Genomic DNA, 20,334 nt, shown 5'->3' with positions numbered 1-20,334 from the left:
AGGACTAGTTTAGAAGTTGCATCATTTTGGATTTAGTAGTGCGGTCGATAAATTCACTTGAGAGAGAGATCAGAGAATTTCTTCACCATGGTAAATATAGGCAGCTACTTCACTATCAGTCTGTAGATCCTAACAATATATCTACGCAGATATTTCAACACTCAATTCCCCCCAATATCATCATCTGAATAAGAAACAAAACAAGTTGACTATAAAACATCCATAATGAGGTTATTTAATTGTCATAACTTAAAATATTCTATTACAATGGCCACAACACCCTTCATAATGCAGCCGTAAAATATTTGAAGCAGTAAGCAGGTCATTATATCATTCTACACGACAATCCATTGTAAAAATAGACTGAACCACAATGGTTTCAGGTCATGGGCCCTATGCAGTGATATGGAGGCGGGAAAACTGTTCTTCTCAACCATCAAAATGAACTATCATCGAACACAAAAGCAACTATATGGCGAAAATGGTCGATCACTTTATGAAATCTGTAAAATCAAAAGATTTATGCAAAGGCAGGCTTTCATCAGATTTCCGCAATCCACCCTCCTATCAAAATTCTTTTTTCTTTTTTTAAAAAAAAAAGAAGAAGAAAGAACGCCCACACATATGTTTGTCACCAGAAAAAGAACTAGGCAGCATCTTTAAGCTGTACCTGCAGGTAACCTAACTGCCAAAGTTAACAGACATGTAATACATGTCTGGATAGTTCCAGAGCATTAAATCCACTTCATGGGCGATATCTCTGATGCATAGTACTTCAGTAGGCCTCTTGGGATAAGTGTAAGTGTATGCATGTGCAAGAGAGCCTAGACAACTCCATAATGCAGTATTCCCTTCTCAAGCTTGTGAAAAATTGAAAACCAAGAGTCTGTTCTAAATGCTTGTTTGCTGAAAAGTATAGCGCAATATATCTTTGCATAAGAAGTCAATAAAACACCCATATAGGCTGGAAGATTCCCCCCCCCAACCCCAAAAAAAAAAGGAGTTTTAAATCCATTTCCATCTCAGAGGCATAAATCAATAGTCACCTGTTCCTGTACAAAAAATGGTCACCTGTTCTTCAGGCACCATAACTTGGAAGTGTTTCCTAATCGAGTCACCAAGGGATATTAACTCAAAGTTCAAGCATGAGACTAGAAAATAAGCTATATTAGAAGGGTTTTAGGCTGTTTCTTTCATGAGAAAGCTCAGATTAGTTTGCCTGAATCAAGGGCTTTATATTCTGACATGAAGAATTATATGTGATTTTGTGACTGTGGTCATCTCCTTCTTTCTCTTCCCTCTACCTATTTCCCTACTTTTAGTGGATCACCTATGCAAACCCATCTCAATAGCTACTAAAATTGCAGACCGGAGATCATCTTACCTTCTTTCAGGTTTGGCTTTTGCGCTGGGGGGGGGGCTTATGGATACTGGGGGCACTCTATACACCATTTTGGAGTTATGAAGCCCAAAATGGCATTGGGTCCAATCGTATGAACAGTGTTTTCTTGACACTGGGCACTGGTGTGTTGTGTCCTGGTGTCCCCAAGTTTTGAAGATGGCAACCTCCAAAAATCGCACAAGGTGATATATACACATATATGCATATGCATGAATAACTGTTTGTACCAATGCAAAATCAAAATACTTTAAAACAGAAGGTACATAAGTACCTGGATAAGTCAGAGTTTTTTTCTTCAGTATATAAACAAAACTTATGATGGGTCGTGGGTTATTTAGTTTGGATGTTTTAAGTTATATCTCACATAAATAGTAGGAAGACCCAATCCTCACATAAGTACAGGAGATAACTTATTTCTTAGTTGTACATTAGCTAAGCTGTTATTTGAGTTGTTTTAAGTTCTCAGATACACATTTAAATGCAGTGCTACTTAAGATTAAAGATAGGCTATTAATGGCTGTGATCAAAAAATTTCGTACCGGTCCAAACCGGCCAGTACACCTCGTATCAAGCTGGACCGGCAGCGAATTGGAATGGTTCGGCTAGCAAAACCAGTATATCGGAGGAAAAAGAGGGAAAGAGAAGAAGAGAGAGAGAGGAGGAGAGGGAGAGAGTCCTAGCTACCGGAGGTTGGCGGTGGCCCGTTGTAGCCGTCGGAGGACTTCTGCGGCCCGATTATCGTCCAATAGGTCTTTTACAAGAGCAAGAAAGAGAAAGAAAGCTAAGAGAAGGGGGGAGCGACGTATTGGAGGATGCGCAGCCAGCGGAGGGGCCGTCGATGTTTGCCGGATGGCCGTCGTGGCCATCGGGCGGTGGAAACTGTGTGGGTGGAGCCACGACCGCAGAACAGGAGCCACAGCCCCTGTTCATCGCCTTTTTTAAAAACGAAGATGAATAGTGAAACCGGCAATCGGTTTGCTGGCTTCACTTTTGAATTTTTAAAAAAAAAAGGTCAAAACAGTGAAGCCGGCATACTGATTGCTGGCTTCAAGTAATTCGGACTTTTCAAAAAAAATAGCTGCGAAATAGAGGCATTTTCTCTGTTTTACACCTACAGTGCCGTAGATGCAGAGTGCGCCGTCTGGCGGCCACGGCGATCAACCGGAGGTTGTCCGACAGCATCTCCGACGGATTTCCTTTCCTCCTTTTCTTTCTCCCCCCTTCTATTTCTCTCTTTTCCTCCACCCGGTTCCCTTCCTTTGCCTGTGTCGGTCCGCACCAGTCCAGTCCGATACAGAACAATACTGACCGTAGCACCGGTCGGTCGGCACGGATATTGGTACCGAGTCTGCGAACATTGGCTGTGACAATAATATATCAAAAAACTTGAGAATACTTCTCACTAAATATTTGTTTCTTGAAGTTGAGCATCTTTTACATGACACTCCAAAAAAAGCATGCCAACTGTCTACACTTTTTTTGCAGATGCAAGTAGGACACTTCGAAAGTGCGCTACTCTGCTGTGTCCATGTAACATATCATAAAAATAAAATAAAGTAGGAAAAATATGTGGTATTTGGATGCCCTGTCAAACAAATAATATAATAGTTAATCTCAATTTGTTCGATATTTGTGAAAACACATTGCTGAAAAAGTTGGAGCATCTTTCGATGCACAACTGGTTCATCCACGTGGTATCTCCTTATAAGCAGGTGAAAAGACTATGCAATCCTAAAACATATTTAGACATTGAAGATCATCATCCTAGATGGTCTCTGACATTTCCAAAAACTTGAGATTTAGAGAGGAAAACCCAGCCAACTCATCACCCTTTCTCTTCATTCTGTTTCCTACTCATCAGCTCCCACCCATATGGCAAATATCAAGCAGATACAGTGATCAACATTTAAACAACCCCTAGACACCTAAGCTAAAAGGAAGATCAAGCCAAACCTTTCCTCAGCTGAGAGCTATCAAATATCCTCAATCTGTGAAGAATGTATAAAAGCAACAAATAACAAAACATGGCAATTTTTGACCAGACCCATTGTGGGACCCTGCCCCAACCTGACTTATGGAGGGTCATGTAATTTTGTCTAAATATTATGAAAAATAGTAGCCTGCCCATCCAATATGAAGCCAAGTTTAGATGAACCTGGGCCAATAAAACACTCAACAGTTTGGCTTTGGGTTAGATTTGTGTTAGGCATTCTTGACCTGCTGGCAGGTCAGGGCAGGTTTGGGTTGACCCTATGGGCCTCGAATTTGATATATGATCTCAACCCAACCTGAACCTGAACCACCTTCCAGCTTGCAATCCCTATAAGACTAAGATGATCAGCATAGTTAGTTCTTGTGAAGACTCTGAAGCTTTAATGATGAGGAATCAGGGAATAAAACCAGTGCTAGAAGTAAGCTAGGCAAGATAATACCTGCGTTTTACCATGTGATATGCAATTTTCTGTCAAGGTATGGTCTATTGGAAAAGTGCACCCACTAAATGAAAATGCAAAGCAAGATGCCAAAACAAGTTATAATAACTAAACAACTTCAAATGTAATTATAACACACAATCAAGGTCCACAATCTGGTATTGAGGACTATTGTGGTTAGCTATCAGTACGGTACAATACAAAGCCAAACCGTACCAACACTTGGTACACAGATGCATACTTGATCCATGCTTTCTTTTTTTGCCCTTTCTCTTTTTTTATTTTCCAATTTTTCAATGTCTAAGGTTATTTTAGGGTTTATGGATCTATAAATTCTGATTTTGAGGGTGTTTTAATGTTCCTAAGCGACCACATGATTGCATAATGGATGTAATAGTTAAACATAGAATATTCATTTTTTGAGCTTGAAAATACATACAACAAATTGATTTGAATTAGAAAATACATACTAACATATAGTTCCTCATAGAGTGTTTATAATAAATTTTTAATCTAAAAAGTTATACAATCAACAAATAATCATGATTTCTTTTTCTATGCATAGATTACTCTAGATCTATAGCATATCATAAAATCATATCAAATTACAAAATCTTGACATGATTTTCCCTGATTTTGCTGATTTTTGGCATATTTTATATGCATATAAATGAGAAAAAGGATTAGAATGAATAGGAGGGGTAGCTAATTTGGCTCGGATTTGGGCTCAGAAAAAACAAATCATACCATTTTACCAATTTTTTCTCACAAAATACACTTATCAAAGCTGAATTATTGAACAATGCATAGAAGAAGGCCATCTTGTGGCCTTCTCCGCTCTTAGCAGTCATGGTTGGCCTGCACTGCCCAAATCCCTTTGAATTGAAAGGAACCAAGTGGTTCCACTTGGTTCGGAGCAATTTGGGCCCATTCGGATCACTTGCAAACCTGAAAGGTCTTACCCAACGTTCACCAAACCGTCGTGAACTGGGCAATTCTGGGCATTTCAAGCCGTACTAGCAGCAAATCAGGATGGTTTAGCCAGACAAATCAGAACACCGAATGACGGAGAGGGAAAGAAAGGGAAAGAGAAGAAGAAAGAGAGGGGAGGAAAAGAGGGAACGCCGCTGCCGAAGGGCCGACGGTGGCCTGCCGAGGCTATCGAAGGACCGCAGAGGCCTCCACAGCTCGATGTCGCCCGATAAGATATTTGATCGAGAGAGATAGAAAGAGAGAAGAGGCGACGGTACTGAAGGAAGGCACAGGTGGAACCACAGCTATGGAGTAGAAACAACCGTCCTTGTTCAGTTTATTGCATTTTTTAAAAAATAATGATGAATAGTAAAGCCGGCAATTGATTTACCGACTTTACTTAAGTGAAGCCGGCAAATCCATCACCGGCTTCACTATTTCAAAAATTTTTTTAAAAAAAGGAGAAACGGTGAAACCAGCAAAGGGTGTGCTGGCTTCAACTATGGTCAGCACTACAGGTCGTGATTGCACCATCTGGTGGCCACAGTGGCCAATCGAAGGCCCTTTGATGGGCTCTCCATCGGTTTTTTCTTCCTTTTTTTCCTCCCCCTTTCTCTCTCTATCTCCCTCTTGATCGAGATTTGGAGGAAGTAGAGGCCATGGCGGCCCTCCGAGCACATCCGCAGCCCGCCTATGGTCACCGCCGGCATCTCCTTCGGCCATCCTCTCCCTCCCTCCCCCTTCCCCTCCCCTCTCTTTTCCTCCTCCCTAGTTCTCTTATTCTCTTTTATATCGGTTCACGCCAGTCCGATCCAGTATGGACTCGTACCAACTTATACCGCCAACCGATCGGCACGGATCCCAGTTTCGATTTCGTGGACCTTGATCTTACTAGTCTGATTCTACACCAGTTTAGATCAGTCCACCCCAAACTAAGCGGTTCAAGTCAGTTTGGTACATCCTATTTAAAATGACCCAACTAAAATTTGCTAGATCTGATATGCATTATTGACCTTTTTCTCTATCAACTTAAGCTTCGAATTAGTTTGTTAGCCAACATGGTATATGAGCCAAGTATGTCAATTGTTGAGGACAATTATTTTTTTAATTAATCTAATTATGACCTTCATTTGTTTCGGTTATTGTTTTTGTTATCTTGACTCATTTCAGTCATAGTTGTCCCTCCACATGCATGGTTTGGGTTGCACATGCTACAGGGGTGTGTAATGCCTGATATACATTATTGACCCCTCCCTATCAACTTAAGCTTTTGGGGTCAATTGTTTGGTCAGCAAATTTAACATGGAGCTAATTTATATATATTTCTTTTATTGTCATTTTCTTATTATATTCATGTTGGTGTTTGCTCAAATTCTATTTGGAGCTCTTTTGGTTTTGTTTAAGCATGATCCATTATCTAAAATAATTTCCAAATTGGGAATATGGGTTTAGATCCATGATCATGCAGCAAAACAGATTTTTTTTGTAGTGGCACGGGACTCGACATGCAAAAAACATGAACAATGGAGGGCAACTTGCATCTCAGAGGCAGTTTCTGAAGCCTTCTAATGAAGTTAACTGATTAAAGCAGAAGGTAAGGACAAGGTGATAGGAAAGAAGAGGAAGTGGCAACATTTATTTTAATTAACTCTTCTTTGGTATCATTTTACATTATCTCCAACTTTGGAACCCTAAGTGGGATGCAAAACACATCAACAGACACTACAGGTTTATGGCCCAATAGTTATGAGCAGAAGAGCGAAATGTAGAAGAGGTGGTACGTATTTACTAGAGGTGGCTGATATTCACTAGAGCAAAAAGCATTAATATTTATTTAATTATTTTCCTTTTTCATCCTCCCTCTTTTCACCTCTTTGCATTGCTTTACAACAACTACATTCTTCTACAATCGAGAAAGAAAAAGAGGCTTGTGACTCCCCCATTGAAAATAAGGGGTCAAGGCTCCATAACCAGCAATCAGCTATTAAAGTGTTGTCTTCATGTAGTTGTGTGGCTGCACCATTCCTATCTAGACCAACATACAAAAAGGGGCTAAAATTGATTTTGGTCTCAACTCAACTCATCTCACCGAATCCTTATCCTAAACTTGCGGTCAGCTACATGAATTATTTTTCTCCATTCCATTCTGTTTGGGTCATACTTTCTGAAAGACATATAGATATGAGGTTCTTCCTTACTACTACATGCCCTGTGATTTTCAGGCTACAATTGATTTTGATCTCAACTAAGACAGAAAAAAAAACCAGTCTGAAACTTGCTAAAACCTCTAAAACAGAAAAAACAACTAAAAGCACCTAAGCCTCACAAAAAGCCAACAAATATTGAATGTGACAGCAAACTATAGTTGCTAGGAAACAGTTTTCCCACTCCTATGGGATTTTCATGGGAAAACAAATCCAGAAACAGATTCCATTTACTGGAGATTTGCTCTTCAAAGTGCAACATCAAGTTCAATAAAACTCCATAAGAATAAACTCGGTGAGTATCATTCTTGAGAGAAATTCATGGGAAACTTGGATGTGGAAAAGTTGGTGGCAGCTAGGTCTCCTAATGGAAAGGAGAGAATGTGTGTGTGTGTGTGAGAGAGAGAGAGAGAGGGGGGGGGTTTCCACTGCCCCTTGCTGCTGCTCAACCTTTCTTCTAGCCCTTTGATCTGGTCCAAATCCCACATAGCTCAAAAATGAAAGAAGAAAGGGAGGGTGAGGATATATATATATATATATATATATATATATATATATATATAGAGAGAGAGAGAGAGAGAGAGAGAGAGAGAGAGGAGTATTGGTTCCTTTGGCTGCTGCATATCCTCTGCGAAAGCCCCTGGCTACAAATCCTATATGGTTTAAAACTAAGTGAAAAAAAAGACACTGAAAAATCTGAGTTTAAAAGTTCCTCTACGGACTTGACAGAATCACTTTTCTATTATTATACACCATATCTCTTTAATCTCTTCTCTTAAAGAAAGACTGAAAGGAATCAAAAATTAAAGAAATGGATATTTTTTATATAATAAATTTATGATTACAATCAAATCATCCTAATATTTGAAAAACAAATATAAATGCGAGAAATCCCTTCAGTGATTTCTCCGACTAATATGAGTGTGTGCACATATATATGCATATACATATCTATAAATATACCAACACACACACACTGAACGTCGGCAGGCATTCTTGAATTCGCCTTTGGGGGCCCCAGGGACTGTCCACCCAGTCAAGTGCAAAAAAGACAGTGGAATCACGCAACACACGCTGCTGGTGTGCTTCTTGCCCATGAGCAAAGAAGAGCGACGAGGTTCAGATTTTCTTTTTGTTTTTTTCTTGGGCATCCCAATCAGTATTTCTCTCCAAAGCCCACTCTCCTCTGGTTTCAATCTCCATAACAGCTTGGCATATAGTGCTTTGCTTGCCCATGTTTTGAATTCCAAGGCCATTCCTGTGTTGCTCGATAATTTGTTGATCCTTTTTATCTTTATCCTGGTGGCGCTCTCTTACTAACTATTTTTTTGGTGCTTTAGCCAGCCTTACCCATCTATGAGACAGACGAGAGAGCGGACAAAGTCTAGTTTTGACTTCAGCCATAGTGGACAGGAGAAGCAGATATACATGCACACATGCACGCAAATATACATATATATACATACATATGATCGATATGGAATCACATTTCTCATTTCCTGAATTAAGGGTTTCCCTGACCATCATTTCCTGTTTCAGACTCTGCTAATGTTTCCTGCACCAGTTTCCCCTTATTGAAGGAATGCAGCAAATTAACCCTAAGTAATGCTCCAAGATCAAATTGACATTCTTTGTCCCAAAACTGCAAATCCTTCTCTTGGATCGCATCAACAAGTATAATGTTGTTTCTAGCAAAGAAAAGTTTCATAGCTAGTTTGTATATTCCCTAAATTGAGACTTTTACCCTTGGACATTGAATTGCAACCATTAATTTTGCAAAAAGGCAAGATGAAATTATCTCTTGGTTTTCAGAATGACAATACATCATACCAGATAAAAAAAAAAAATCAATTCACATGAAGAATGAGAAATTCAGAATAGTGTTATAAATGCTAATATGATAGTCTAGCAAAATGGAATGACACCTCTATTAGCAGTGTAGAGCATACCAGTTCAGGGTGTTCTCTCTGCAATTTCCTGCCTAAGCGTGCTGCTTCCTCAGGGCTCTTTGCTAACTTGATTTGTTCAATGAAGTCCCTTGCTAGCGGACTCTCAACACCCACAAATTTGTGTGCCTGCAAAGTGAAAGCACTTCAAGTATTGTTTGTAAATGTTACAAGAAATATCATAAAAAATTAAAAAAAAAAATACCTACAATGACTAACAGTTCTGTGGTAACACAAATTATGAACAGATAATATGCAGTTAGAAATCATCTAGTTGACAAGAATTTACCTGATAATAGTGTTCTACACTTGACCATGTGAAGTAAGTTCCATCTTCATCAGGCATCCGCACAGGATGAGGAGAAAAGTTTGATAATGCTCCATATAGATCCCATGTCTTATAAAAGGATATGATTTTTGTATCATAAGGAGAAACTGTTGGATCAAGAGCTGAAGTTTCATCAGCTTGTGGAATTACAGGTGAGAGATCAGGGATGGGCTGAAGAAATCCACTTATAAGCATGTCTGGTCCAATCTGTCATCCATGTGAAAATTTAATTAAATCATCAAAAATATTTTGTGATGTTAAAAGAAAAGGATAGAAAAAGCTAACATGAAAAAGGAGGTCATCGGGAAAGGGAACAGATCCTAATTGTTCTCCTAACATTCTTTCCTACACCACTTTGTCCCTTGTCTACCTGGCACTCGATTTTTTCCTTTGTGCTCAGCTTGTTCTTCATTTTATTTTCAACATACTATTTTACACACAGTTTTCCCCATTCATGTCACTCTACTACCTGCATTAGTCTCCTTTCTTCAAGAACCTTTCCCGTAACTTTAGCTATTGCTTTACTTGTTAGAGTTATGGCAATGAGATTCTACCATCTTAGGGTACAAATGTGAAGTTGGATGGTACCACTTAAGAGGGCATAGTCTGCATACATGATTGCTGATCTCATGAGGCATCATATGGAGTCAGTTATAACATTAATGCAAAATATTCAGAGGACAATATATGTGATGCCAGCAAATGAAATAGAGACTAATTTATATGCCTTTATTTGTTCACATTCGCCGTGTCATGCCTATGTTGTGTCTGTGGCTAGGTACCCTTTCTTTTATGAAGGTCATTTTGGACCATCTTTATGACATGTATAATCAAACATGCAAGTGCTAAGAGAGACAGCCAGGGTGACAATTCAACTCCAAATATTTTCACTCATGAGTAATTACTAGTGCAACCAGTTTTCCTCTTAAAATTATATCTTGCACCTGGAGATTCATCTTGACCACTTGTGCTGCTGCTCTGCAGTGTTATCATGATCACAATCACCTATCAATTTTATGATGCATTTACATCAATATTTTTAAGGTAATATGAGATCACATATTGAACTTCCCTGCATCAAAATATCTCAGCACTGCTTTTACTAAGCTCATCTGTAAGGAGACTTGTTTGAAAGTTGAAACTACCACCATCTGGTGCAGCTAATGCCTGAGCTTCTTGCTCCTTAGCATTCTTCGTCATTCTCACTCTTTCCCTGCATTTTTTTCTAGCAAACAGCAAAATTCTAGGCCATCTAATCATCGTGCCCTAGCCTTCTGAGAAGCAGCAGCAACAATATCAAATGTATATCGACTACTGCATCAGAGCCAAGGCCTTTAGCTACTTCACCTATCTTCACTAACATCATATCACCAAGCTCCAGGTTCGTCTTGCTCCAGTAAGGACTTTCCAAACATCATTATCACCACTGTTCCACTCGGCTCTCCTGGTATCTATGGTTTTATCCTGGATTAAATTGGGCCACTGTTCTGATCAAGAAAACAAAAGATTTCTAGTCACCATATATTTCAGGCTTAATAGATACTAATCCCTAAAACCCTTGTTCTACAGCCTATTTGCATCTAAATCCCCTTAAAATGTGGAAAAGCCAAATGTGAGCATAAAATACTATTTCTTGAACCAAAATTCTTAGTAAGCCATTAGTTCTTCTCCCTAGTAAACCTCTTCTCCTTTTCCTTTTCACCATAAATCTTAGATTTGTGCAGATATGTCTAATCTTTGCTAAGGACACCACTAGTATCATTAGAATCCCGATAGAACCCTTGTTCCTTCAGCCTAACATCAACAACATAGGACTCTCACCCCTTAGGATCTTGCATGATCTTGGTATCAGAGCCAAAATCTTGCTTTAGATTCCTTTTTATCCATCCTAATGGTGTCAAATGCAGGTTGCACACTAGATTTGATTGTTCACATGAAGATTATAACAACAGAATTAATGGTTAGATTTGCTGAACCCATGGATGATATTCACAGTTTGACCACAGCCCTAAAAAGTGCACTGGATGTTGGTATTGCAGCTGCCTGAGATGGAAAAATTAGTAGACCAGAGAAGCATGTTGCTGTGGAATGGGCCCTCATTTAATAATATGCAAGTTCAGTACAGGTACTGATACCCATACTGGTACCCAACTGGTCCAGTGTTGGTACGATACCAACACTTGGTACCGGGGGGGAGGGGTACCATATTGATTTCCCACAGGTATGAGTCAGTATGCCTTGTACAAGACTTAAAACCATAATATTATGATTTGATTACTTCCTGAAGTAACTAGTTTTCATAAGAATGATGAGTTGTTGATATGGACTAAGGAGCTAAACCGGAAGTTGAGCATTATCCAGAAGTGGTTTTCAATTGGTTGCTCAACATGGGCAACTTCCAAAGTGTTGCTTGATATATGAAAGAAACCTTTTGTTTGTGGTTGAGAATCTGTAAGGAGCAACTAGAGCTGATGGGCAACATAAAAACAAAGTCATTATGTACCTGCAAAATTTTGGGATGAAATGAAAAGAATGAAGATTCATCACTTTATGCCTCCAATTTATGTGTTTACATGTGTCTAGTGTAAGGGAGCACAATTATACAACCAAGTTTGACAAACAACAAGATTAAGGGCCGAATTCTCAGCTATTAGCTGCTAGTAGGCTATAAACTATGATTCATGCAGTTGATTACTAGATGGAATAAGAGCTAAATTGAGCACCTGCCACAGCTGAAGGATTTGCAAGAAGTAAAAAGGTTAGCTGTGTACCCAAGCCAGAACAGATATCACACTGGTTTTCTTTCCCAAATATATACTAGTTGGTTCTTCTCTATATTCCAGTGTGTGAAGTGCTTTATATCTAATTCTAAGTCTAGAGTGAAGATTCATAGCAGTGCATGTAAAATTTTTTTCACATTTTTCAGCCTAGTGCCCGAATCAATTGGTTCTGCTCCGCAAAAGGCTATATTTATGGCCTCTACCAATACAAACCAAAAGACAAAAGAAAGTTCCCTTTTGGAATTTGAAGGATAGTACAAGAATTAGCAGAGGAGGAACAAAATCATTGAAATGGCCTCTAACGTCTTTCTATTATGCTTTTGGAGAGCAGCAAAGCTCAACATATTTTGCTGCATTCATAGCAATGGGCACCTATGCGCTGACTACAGATTACATTAGCACTATTTTAGATGATGTTCAAAAGTCAGGACTAAAGTCAACCCTGAATCCAAATCCATATGGTGACTTAGGCGTACAAAATCAATCTTAAATTCATGCTTATTTTACTTGAAAAAATGGTTGATATAATGCACATGATATACCACTTCTGAAGGTATACCACAGTAACCACACCTTCTCATGTTAACCATTGTGCTTTAATCTGAAGCTTCAACATGTGGCTACAGAAATAAAGTTTCTGAATCACGAGGGCCACAAGTTCATTCCAATCCAGTTTCAATTGAAACCAACATGTTTCAGCAGCAACAAGTAGGAGAAAAAGAAACAGGGGATGGTTTATTCCAACCCCTATTTCTAATGGACAGAGACAGAAGAAGTCTGGTCCATCTCCCAAAATAAAAAGAAAATGAAAAAAGGAGACAAAAAAAGAAAGAAGAAAAGAAGAGGAGGAAAAACAGGGTACTTCCTGGATGGAAGAACACCTCGTAGGAAAGCAATGGGGGAAAAATTAGATCTGCCTCTCGCCTTTTGGCTGCCTATTTCTCTTTTTTGCAAATTTCATTTTGCCCCTTCTCTCTCTTGGCTACCAAGCTCCAAAACCTTAATCAAACACACCTCTTTTTTTTTCGATAAAACGGTACATTCATACTATCTTAGTAGGAATACAACCAAAAGAATCAAAAAATAAGATATCACAGGAAACTGTAGCATCATGGACATATCAGTCCAAATCACATCCCCGGAGTGCTCCGCCACAAAGGAGGCAACCCAGTCTACCGCAACGTTGGCCTCCTTGTAGACATGCCCGGCATATATGACAGCAGCGGCCCCTTAGTAGCATTGCAATATCCCTTAGAAGTAGATGAGCAGCATCCTCTGTGTCCCGCATCTGAATCCATCTGACCACTGTGGCAGAATCACCCTCTATAATGAGCTGATCTGCCCTAAAAGCCAACCTCGCATGGACAATACCAGCCCATGCAGCCCACAGCTCTACCTCGAGGACCGTAGGATCCAGCAGGCAGCTCCCGCCTACAACCAACAGTCTCGAGTTCGGACCACAAATCACGAATCTTGCTTCTCTCAAGCCAGACACACTACCATTGAAATTGATCTTGAGGAATGTTGGAGGTAGGGGCTCCCAGGAAATAAACACCCGACGGATCGCTGAACGAGCCCAATGGAAGTCCCAGCAGTCCGCCATCCTCAAGTCTGAATTGGGCAGTGAAGAATGAACAAACCCCATTGTCTGAGTCAGCGCTCTCTCCACCACAACAATCACTGATGACTGTCTCGATTCAAACACCAAATTGTTTCTAGATAACCAAATGTGGTATACAACATAGGCCACACAAGTCCCATCGAGCCTCACCAAATCTGAAGCAGATCTCTACCAGAGAAACTCCACAAAAGTTTGGGATGGCGTTGCAGTCAGAATAGCAGTCGCAAATGAATCTATCCACCGTCAGATATGGACAGCTCTTGGGCATTGGAATAGCACATGCTCCATAGTCTCCACCTCACAACAGGGACAGGTGGAAGGGAGATCCAGACCCCTATCCCTCAACACCACTCTTAATAGGAGACAGCCCCAGACCATCTTCCAGAGGAATAAGTGAACTCTCGGGTGAACAGCCATTTTCCAAATCCAAGCACCATCAAAACATCAAACAGGCTCCCTCCGAAACATATCATATAAATTTCTTGTCACTACCCTCGGTCTACATGTAGATCTCCACACCCGCACATCTGGACTAAGATGGATAGGAACAGCAGTAGCGAGCACTCTATCCACCAAGGCAGTGCCAAAAACCTGAGCCACTGCCTCTGGGCTCCAACTCCCACTCCTAGGCTAAAATAGGTCACAAATCCTTATAGAGTCCCCTACCTCAACACTGACAAAGGTCGGCCATCTACTCAGGGGAAGGCCAGCCAATCAGAAGTCATGATCAAAGCTCGCTGTGCGACCATCACCCAACACCCATCTGATTTGAGTCCCCACTGCAAAGGCATGGGAGGAGATCTCCTTCCACATAAAAGAGTTGGTCCTGTTCACCTAAATGTCAGCACTAGAAGTCCACGGACGATACTTGGCAGCCATCAACATACTCTAAGGGCTCTCCAGACACAGCAGTAGCCTAGCAACATGTCTTGCCAATAGAGATTCCCGCCTTACCATCAAGGACTAGATGCTTAGGCCACCCTCACCAACCGGTTGACACAAGTCCTCCTAAGATAAGAGATGCACCCTCCTACCACCTTAGTGCGAACCCCAGAGGAACTAACGAAACTGTTGCTCGAGCTCCAACAAACATGACTTTGGCATAATGGTATTGGACAGTAAGTAGACAAGAATAGAGCAAAGAACCGACCTGATCAATGTCACCCTGCCCATCATAGAGAGAGCTCTGGCCTGCTATCCCTGGATGCGGTCCTGAATCATTTGCACCACCCCAGAACACTCCACTCTCTTCAACCTCCGACCAGAAATTAGGACCCCCTAGTATTGCCAAACTCCACTCTGCTTCGCAATACCCAACCTCCCTCTGATCGAGCTCCTGAGATGAGGCTTAGTCTTCAGGCTAAAGTAGACCACTAATTTGTTGCGATTCACCCATTGTCCAGAGGCTTGGCAGTACTCATCAAGGACTTGTGCAAAGGCCTCCGCATTCCAGATCGACGCATGATCCACCAAAAGATAGTCATTTGCAAACAAGAAGTGGAAAATCGAGGGGCTACAGGGGTCGGCATGCATGGGTCCAAAGATGAACCCAAAGCCACAGCCCTCAAGGCTCGAGACAAAACATCGGCACAAAAAATAAAGAGGAAAGGTGACAAGGGGCAACCTTGGCTAAGGCTGACAGTGGAACGGAAGTAGTCTAATGGCATGCCATTGATAAGGATGGAGAATAATGGCCCTCGAACACACCAAGATCCAGCAGATCCACTACCCATGAAACCCAATACTCCAAAGAACATGCTCCAAAAACCCTAGCTCATATGATCATAGGCATGCTTCATATCCAGCTTGATTTCCATAAGACTACATCGGATCGGAGCACACCGAAGGTCATACATAAATTTCTGGGCAACCAAAATATTATCAATAATACTCTAACCTCTGACAAAAGCCCCTTGCTCTAGGCAAATGAGATGTGGCAAAATGGGCTTCATCCTCTCCACCATCAGTTTGGCACAAATCTTGTACAGTGTCGTGCACAAGCTGATCGGTCTATAATGGCTCGGCTCAACTGCATCCTATTTTTCTAGGATTAGAGCAACAAAGGTCCTCATCCAGGACTCCAGCATCACACCAGTGCTTAAAACCTCGACCACGGCATCCATAACCTCCATCTGAATAATGGGCCAATATCTCCTAAAGAAGAGAGGAGGCAACCATCTGGCCCTGGAGCTTTATCCTCCGCCATGGACAAAGAGTCAAGAACATCCTTCGTCGAGACCGGCCTGATCAGCTCCCTATTCTCCTACTTGGTGACCCGATCAGTAGGAGGCAGAAAAACATAAGGGACCTGGTCCCCCAAGTTCGCCGTCCATCGAGATCTGAAGAAGGCGACAATCTTCCGCCTAACATCCCCCTCATCATCCAACCACTGGCCACTGCTATCCCTGACAGCACGGATTTGGTTCTCATGTCTCCCGATAATTGTGGCTTGATGAAAAAACCCAATGTTGCTATCGCCCTCCCTAAGCCACTGTGTTCACGATTTCTGCCTCCAGAACATCTTCCGTTGTCTCAATAAAGAGTGATGGAGTGAAAGCTACCCTTGGAGCTTAGCCAGCTCAGCAGTGGAGTGGCCGCCTTCACTACCCTCCTTATCTTAGAGCTCAGAAATAGCAGCCTCAACCGCCTCCAATCTTCGAAAGATGTCTCCAACCTCAGTCTTATTTCATCGTAGAAGCTCCCACCTCGTAAGCTCCAATCTCCACATCACCCGGTACCTAACGTCGCCCCAGACAGGAAGCCGCCACACCTCCCATACAATGTCCCATGATCGAGGATAAAAGATCCAAAACTTCTTAAATCTGAAGGGGCTCCCGTACTGTGATGAAACCTAGGTAGTAATCATAATAGGGCGATGATCAGAAGCGATTCTTGGGAGGTGGTGAACCTGATTACTAGGATGTGAGTGAAGCCAATTAGCAATCGCAAACACTCAATCGATCCTCTCCCACACCCTAGCACCTCTCTGTCTATTGTTACACTAAGTAAAGCGAGGGCCTATGAACCCCAAGTCCACCAACCCATTAGCCTCAATAAACTCCCGAAACTCTCTAGACTCCACTACATCCACAAATGCCCTCCTTCCCCTCTTTTCCTGCGGCCCATCAATACATTTGAAGTCCCCCGCCACCAGAGTGGGAATGTCCTGACCAATCATACTGGATGCCTCAGACCACAACTCTCTTCGTGCCCTATAATCCATACTAGCATACACACCAGACAAAAGTCAAAAAGCACCATTCATTTCAGAAACATACTTTTAGGTGCCTGAGCTTTCCTGCAAGGTGCCAAAAAGACATTCCTTTTGAGCATCTAAGTTGCCTCACCTTAGGGTAGGAGAGGTGCAAACGAGATGCCTTTGTGGACCCTGTGCCTTTGACTAGATTGAGCTAAGTAGTGTCAATTTGGGTCTTGTTCTTTGTGTTAAGGGGCTTTTAGTTGCTTGCAATATCAATTGTTGCAATAGGAATTGTAGTTGCTAAAACTATATTCATTTAGTTGCGTATAACTGATGTATGTGTAACTTGGTTGTATGATGCTGAACAGGGTGTAATAACCTAGCAAATGACCTAGCAAGATTACCCACTGGAAATGGTGAACTATTTATTTTTTATATATTATACAAATAATATTATGCATTATAACAATTAATATTTATAATAATTATTGCACTATTATCATAGTTATCATAATTGTAATTATTATAATGTTATTAGACCAAAAGCTATTAAATTATTATACAAATTAGTGAATTATATTATTATATCATAATTGTACATAACAATGTTTATGATGCTATTATCAAATTCTATAGCATAATATAATATGATATTACTACAATATTCTATACTATACAATGAAATCATCATAATATTGATGTATTAAATAATATAATTTTATATTATATTGCATGCATGCTGTAATATTAACATATAGTAATATATTAGCATTAATGAAGCATATTGCTAGAGTATTTTTTCAATAATATGCAAGGAATAATATAAAATAGACAGTAATTATTTAATATAAAATATTTTTATTTAATCAGATAATATGATCTCTTCCAGTATAACAATTATCTAATATACAGTATAATGATATAATAATAAAAGTATCATAACAATTAATGTATTATTATAATGTAGGTATTATATTGTTATATTATAGTTGTATATAGTATTAGCAATATTGTAATAATTATATTATTCTTAAAATTACTTGAAATTATCATAAATATATATCAATAATAATAGTTACATGATTTAGTATGTATTACAATAAGAGTTAATAATTATTATATTAAAATATAATAATTGAAATTATTTCTATATTATGCTTAAAATTATAATAGTAGTAATATTATTATCAGATTATTATAATATTACAAAATAGTTACTGCATATATTTGTAATATGTATGATTTAATAACTAATAATTATCTAAAACAATTGATATAATATAATATAGTTTTATTATTATATAATTATAATTACGACAGAAATACCACTGTTAAATGAATATTGCAATATTATAACAATAACTATGACAAATTATGTCACTGTATAATTATTCAATATCATATTAGTTACACATTAATATTATGCTAATAAATATATTTTATGGTATATATTACTATAACAATTAATTGATATCTATATGTTAATATTATGTAACATTAAGTTGCAACTCGTGTTGTGGTCATTTTTTATTGTAATACCAAAAGAAAGTTTTGGGGTCTTTTTTGCAAATCCAATACAATTGAATTGCAAGCAACCAAACAAACTCTAATTCATTGATGACAAATATAACCTCTAAGACGTATTTTCTTAAAATTAAACATGGAGTTATACAAAGTTGTAGAAATTTGGAAGCATTTGGGATTTGGTATTAATATATTGAAGACAGAGGTAACATTTCCTATATATAAAAAAATATTTTGAATTCTAAGAGATCTTTTAAGGGAAAGAGGAGAAAATAGGTCCATGTAGTAGATATAACCTTAGAATGGTGCATTCACATCACTTAGCTCTTGTAGTCATATTTATTTGTTAGGAGCTTAAATCTTATATGTATGTTAAATTATGGTTTATTTTCATATTGTATAAATCATAAGTTAATGTGTTTTTACATCATATCTAATATGATGGAAATCATTATATTTAATTCCATATTTAGATGTAATTGCTATGAGTGCATTTAAATTGTATAGATACTTATATGCCTGAATGTTTTATTAAATTGTAGGCAAATAATTAACCATAACACACTCCATCAATACAGTTTATTGGTTCTTTTTTCTCAATGAACATTATATTGGTCCTTAAAAGGCTTATCATTTGCTTATTTTTATACTTTAGCTCACACACTACCATAAATCCAAACATTGTGAATTGGATAGCGTTGCCAACCATTATGTTACATGAGTCGATTGTTTTGTTTTTTTCTCTATGTTTACTTATTTTTCACATTTTTTTCTAGTTTTTTTGGCTGAAACTCCAAAACATAGATATGAAACTATCAGAATCATCAAAAGATTCAAAACCATTGAAATCAAAGCCCAATGGGCACAGCCAGGTGTTCAAGCCTTTGCTTTCAATAGTGCATGGAGTCATGGACTCTTTTAAAGATGATATACTATGCCAAATCCCTATCTAAACAAAATTGATTCTGGAAGAATTGACGCTGCATCGGCTGAATATAGGTTCACGACAAATGAAGAGAAACAAAAGAAAGAAGCTGCTCAAGTGAATCAGGAGTAGTCAAGACTTACGAGACTATAAGAAGCATTTCTTTGTTATTTTAGCCTACAAATTGTCCATATTGAGCAACAAACTAATCAAGCAGTACTCTCATCAGCAAATTAGGGATATATAGAGACATGATCAAGCACATCTCAGAGCTTCAACCATCATCCAACAGCTCAGATTTCCAGATGATTGGAACCCTACTGCACATTACTTAAATGAAGCATTTGTAGGGTACTTTAAAAAGTGAATAGGGAGTTTGGATGGGTTGTTGACAAGAAAGAAAGTTTCTGGTTTCCTCTTAAGTCATTTTTCGTATGCTTATATATATTGGCCTAGAATATACCAAACAGTAGGAGTACATTATCTTTCTACAGGACTTCTAGTTAAAATATAAGAATAAATCTATGTGAGGAAATGTGAGATTTTCTCTCTCACTTTTTCTCCTACATCTTTATCATCTGCTCTCTCTCAAAACCCTACATTTACATGGTATCAGAGCCTTTCCTTTATTAGCTTCTTTTTCAGCTACACGTAAAAAATGATTTCCTTCATGGAGACTTGCAAGAGGAAGCTTATATATAGCAACCCCCTAGGTTTGTTGTTCCAGGGGAGTCTAGGAGTGATTGCAAGCTGGCTGTTATGAGGCAATTTATGGTCTAAACAGTCTCCTCAGGCATGGTTTGGAAAGTATAGAAAAGCTGTCAAAAAGTTTGGACTCAAGCAGTGCCAAATCGATCATTCAATGCTTTGTCACAGCTCCACATATGGGAGAATTGTTTTAGCAGTACATGTTGATGATATATTTATCACTAGTGATAATCAGCAAGGAATCGGAAAATGGAAATATCTGCAACAACAATTTTATACCGAGGTCCTAGGAC

At 39.1% G+C, this 20,334-nt stretch overlaps 1 protein-coding gene across 6 annotated transcripts in view; it reads right to left on the bottom strand.

The window, feature by feature from the left end:
* The window catches only part of LOC105034441 (riboflavin biosynthesis protein PYRR, chloroplastic), a 47,376-nt gene that overhangs the window by 438 nt on the left and 26,604 nt on the right, over window positions 1-20,334 (bottom strand). For 4 of the 6 annotated variants that reach the window (XM_029261632.2, XM_073261818.1, XM_029261630.2 and 1 more), the window contains 2 exons: window positions 9,246-9,491; window positions 8,960-9,085 (listed from right to left, as the gene is read on the bottom strand). In XM_029261632.2, the coding sequence (XP_029117465.1) occupies window positions 8,960-9,085; window positions 9,246-9,491 (372 nt within the window). Of the gene's footprint in view, window positions 1-86; window positions 185-218; window positions 504-8,959; window positions 9,086-9,245; window positions 9,492-20,334 lie in introns of those variants that run through there. The other 2 variants (XR_003799109.2, XM_029261633.2) reach the window with 2 other exon arrangements.

This window comes from Elaeis guineensis, chromosome 1 (genome assembly GCF_000442705.2).
Source record: "Elaeis guineensis isolate ETL-2024a chromosome 1, EG11, whole genome shotgun sequence".
Classification (NCBI taxonomy): domain Eukaryota; kingdom Viridiplantae; phylum Streptophyta; class Magnoliopsida; order Arecales; family Arecaceae; genus Elaeis; species Elaeis guineensis.
Note: the sequence above shows the minus strand (reverse complement) of the source record. Positions and strands in the feature narration are given on the sequence as shown.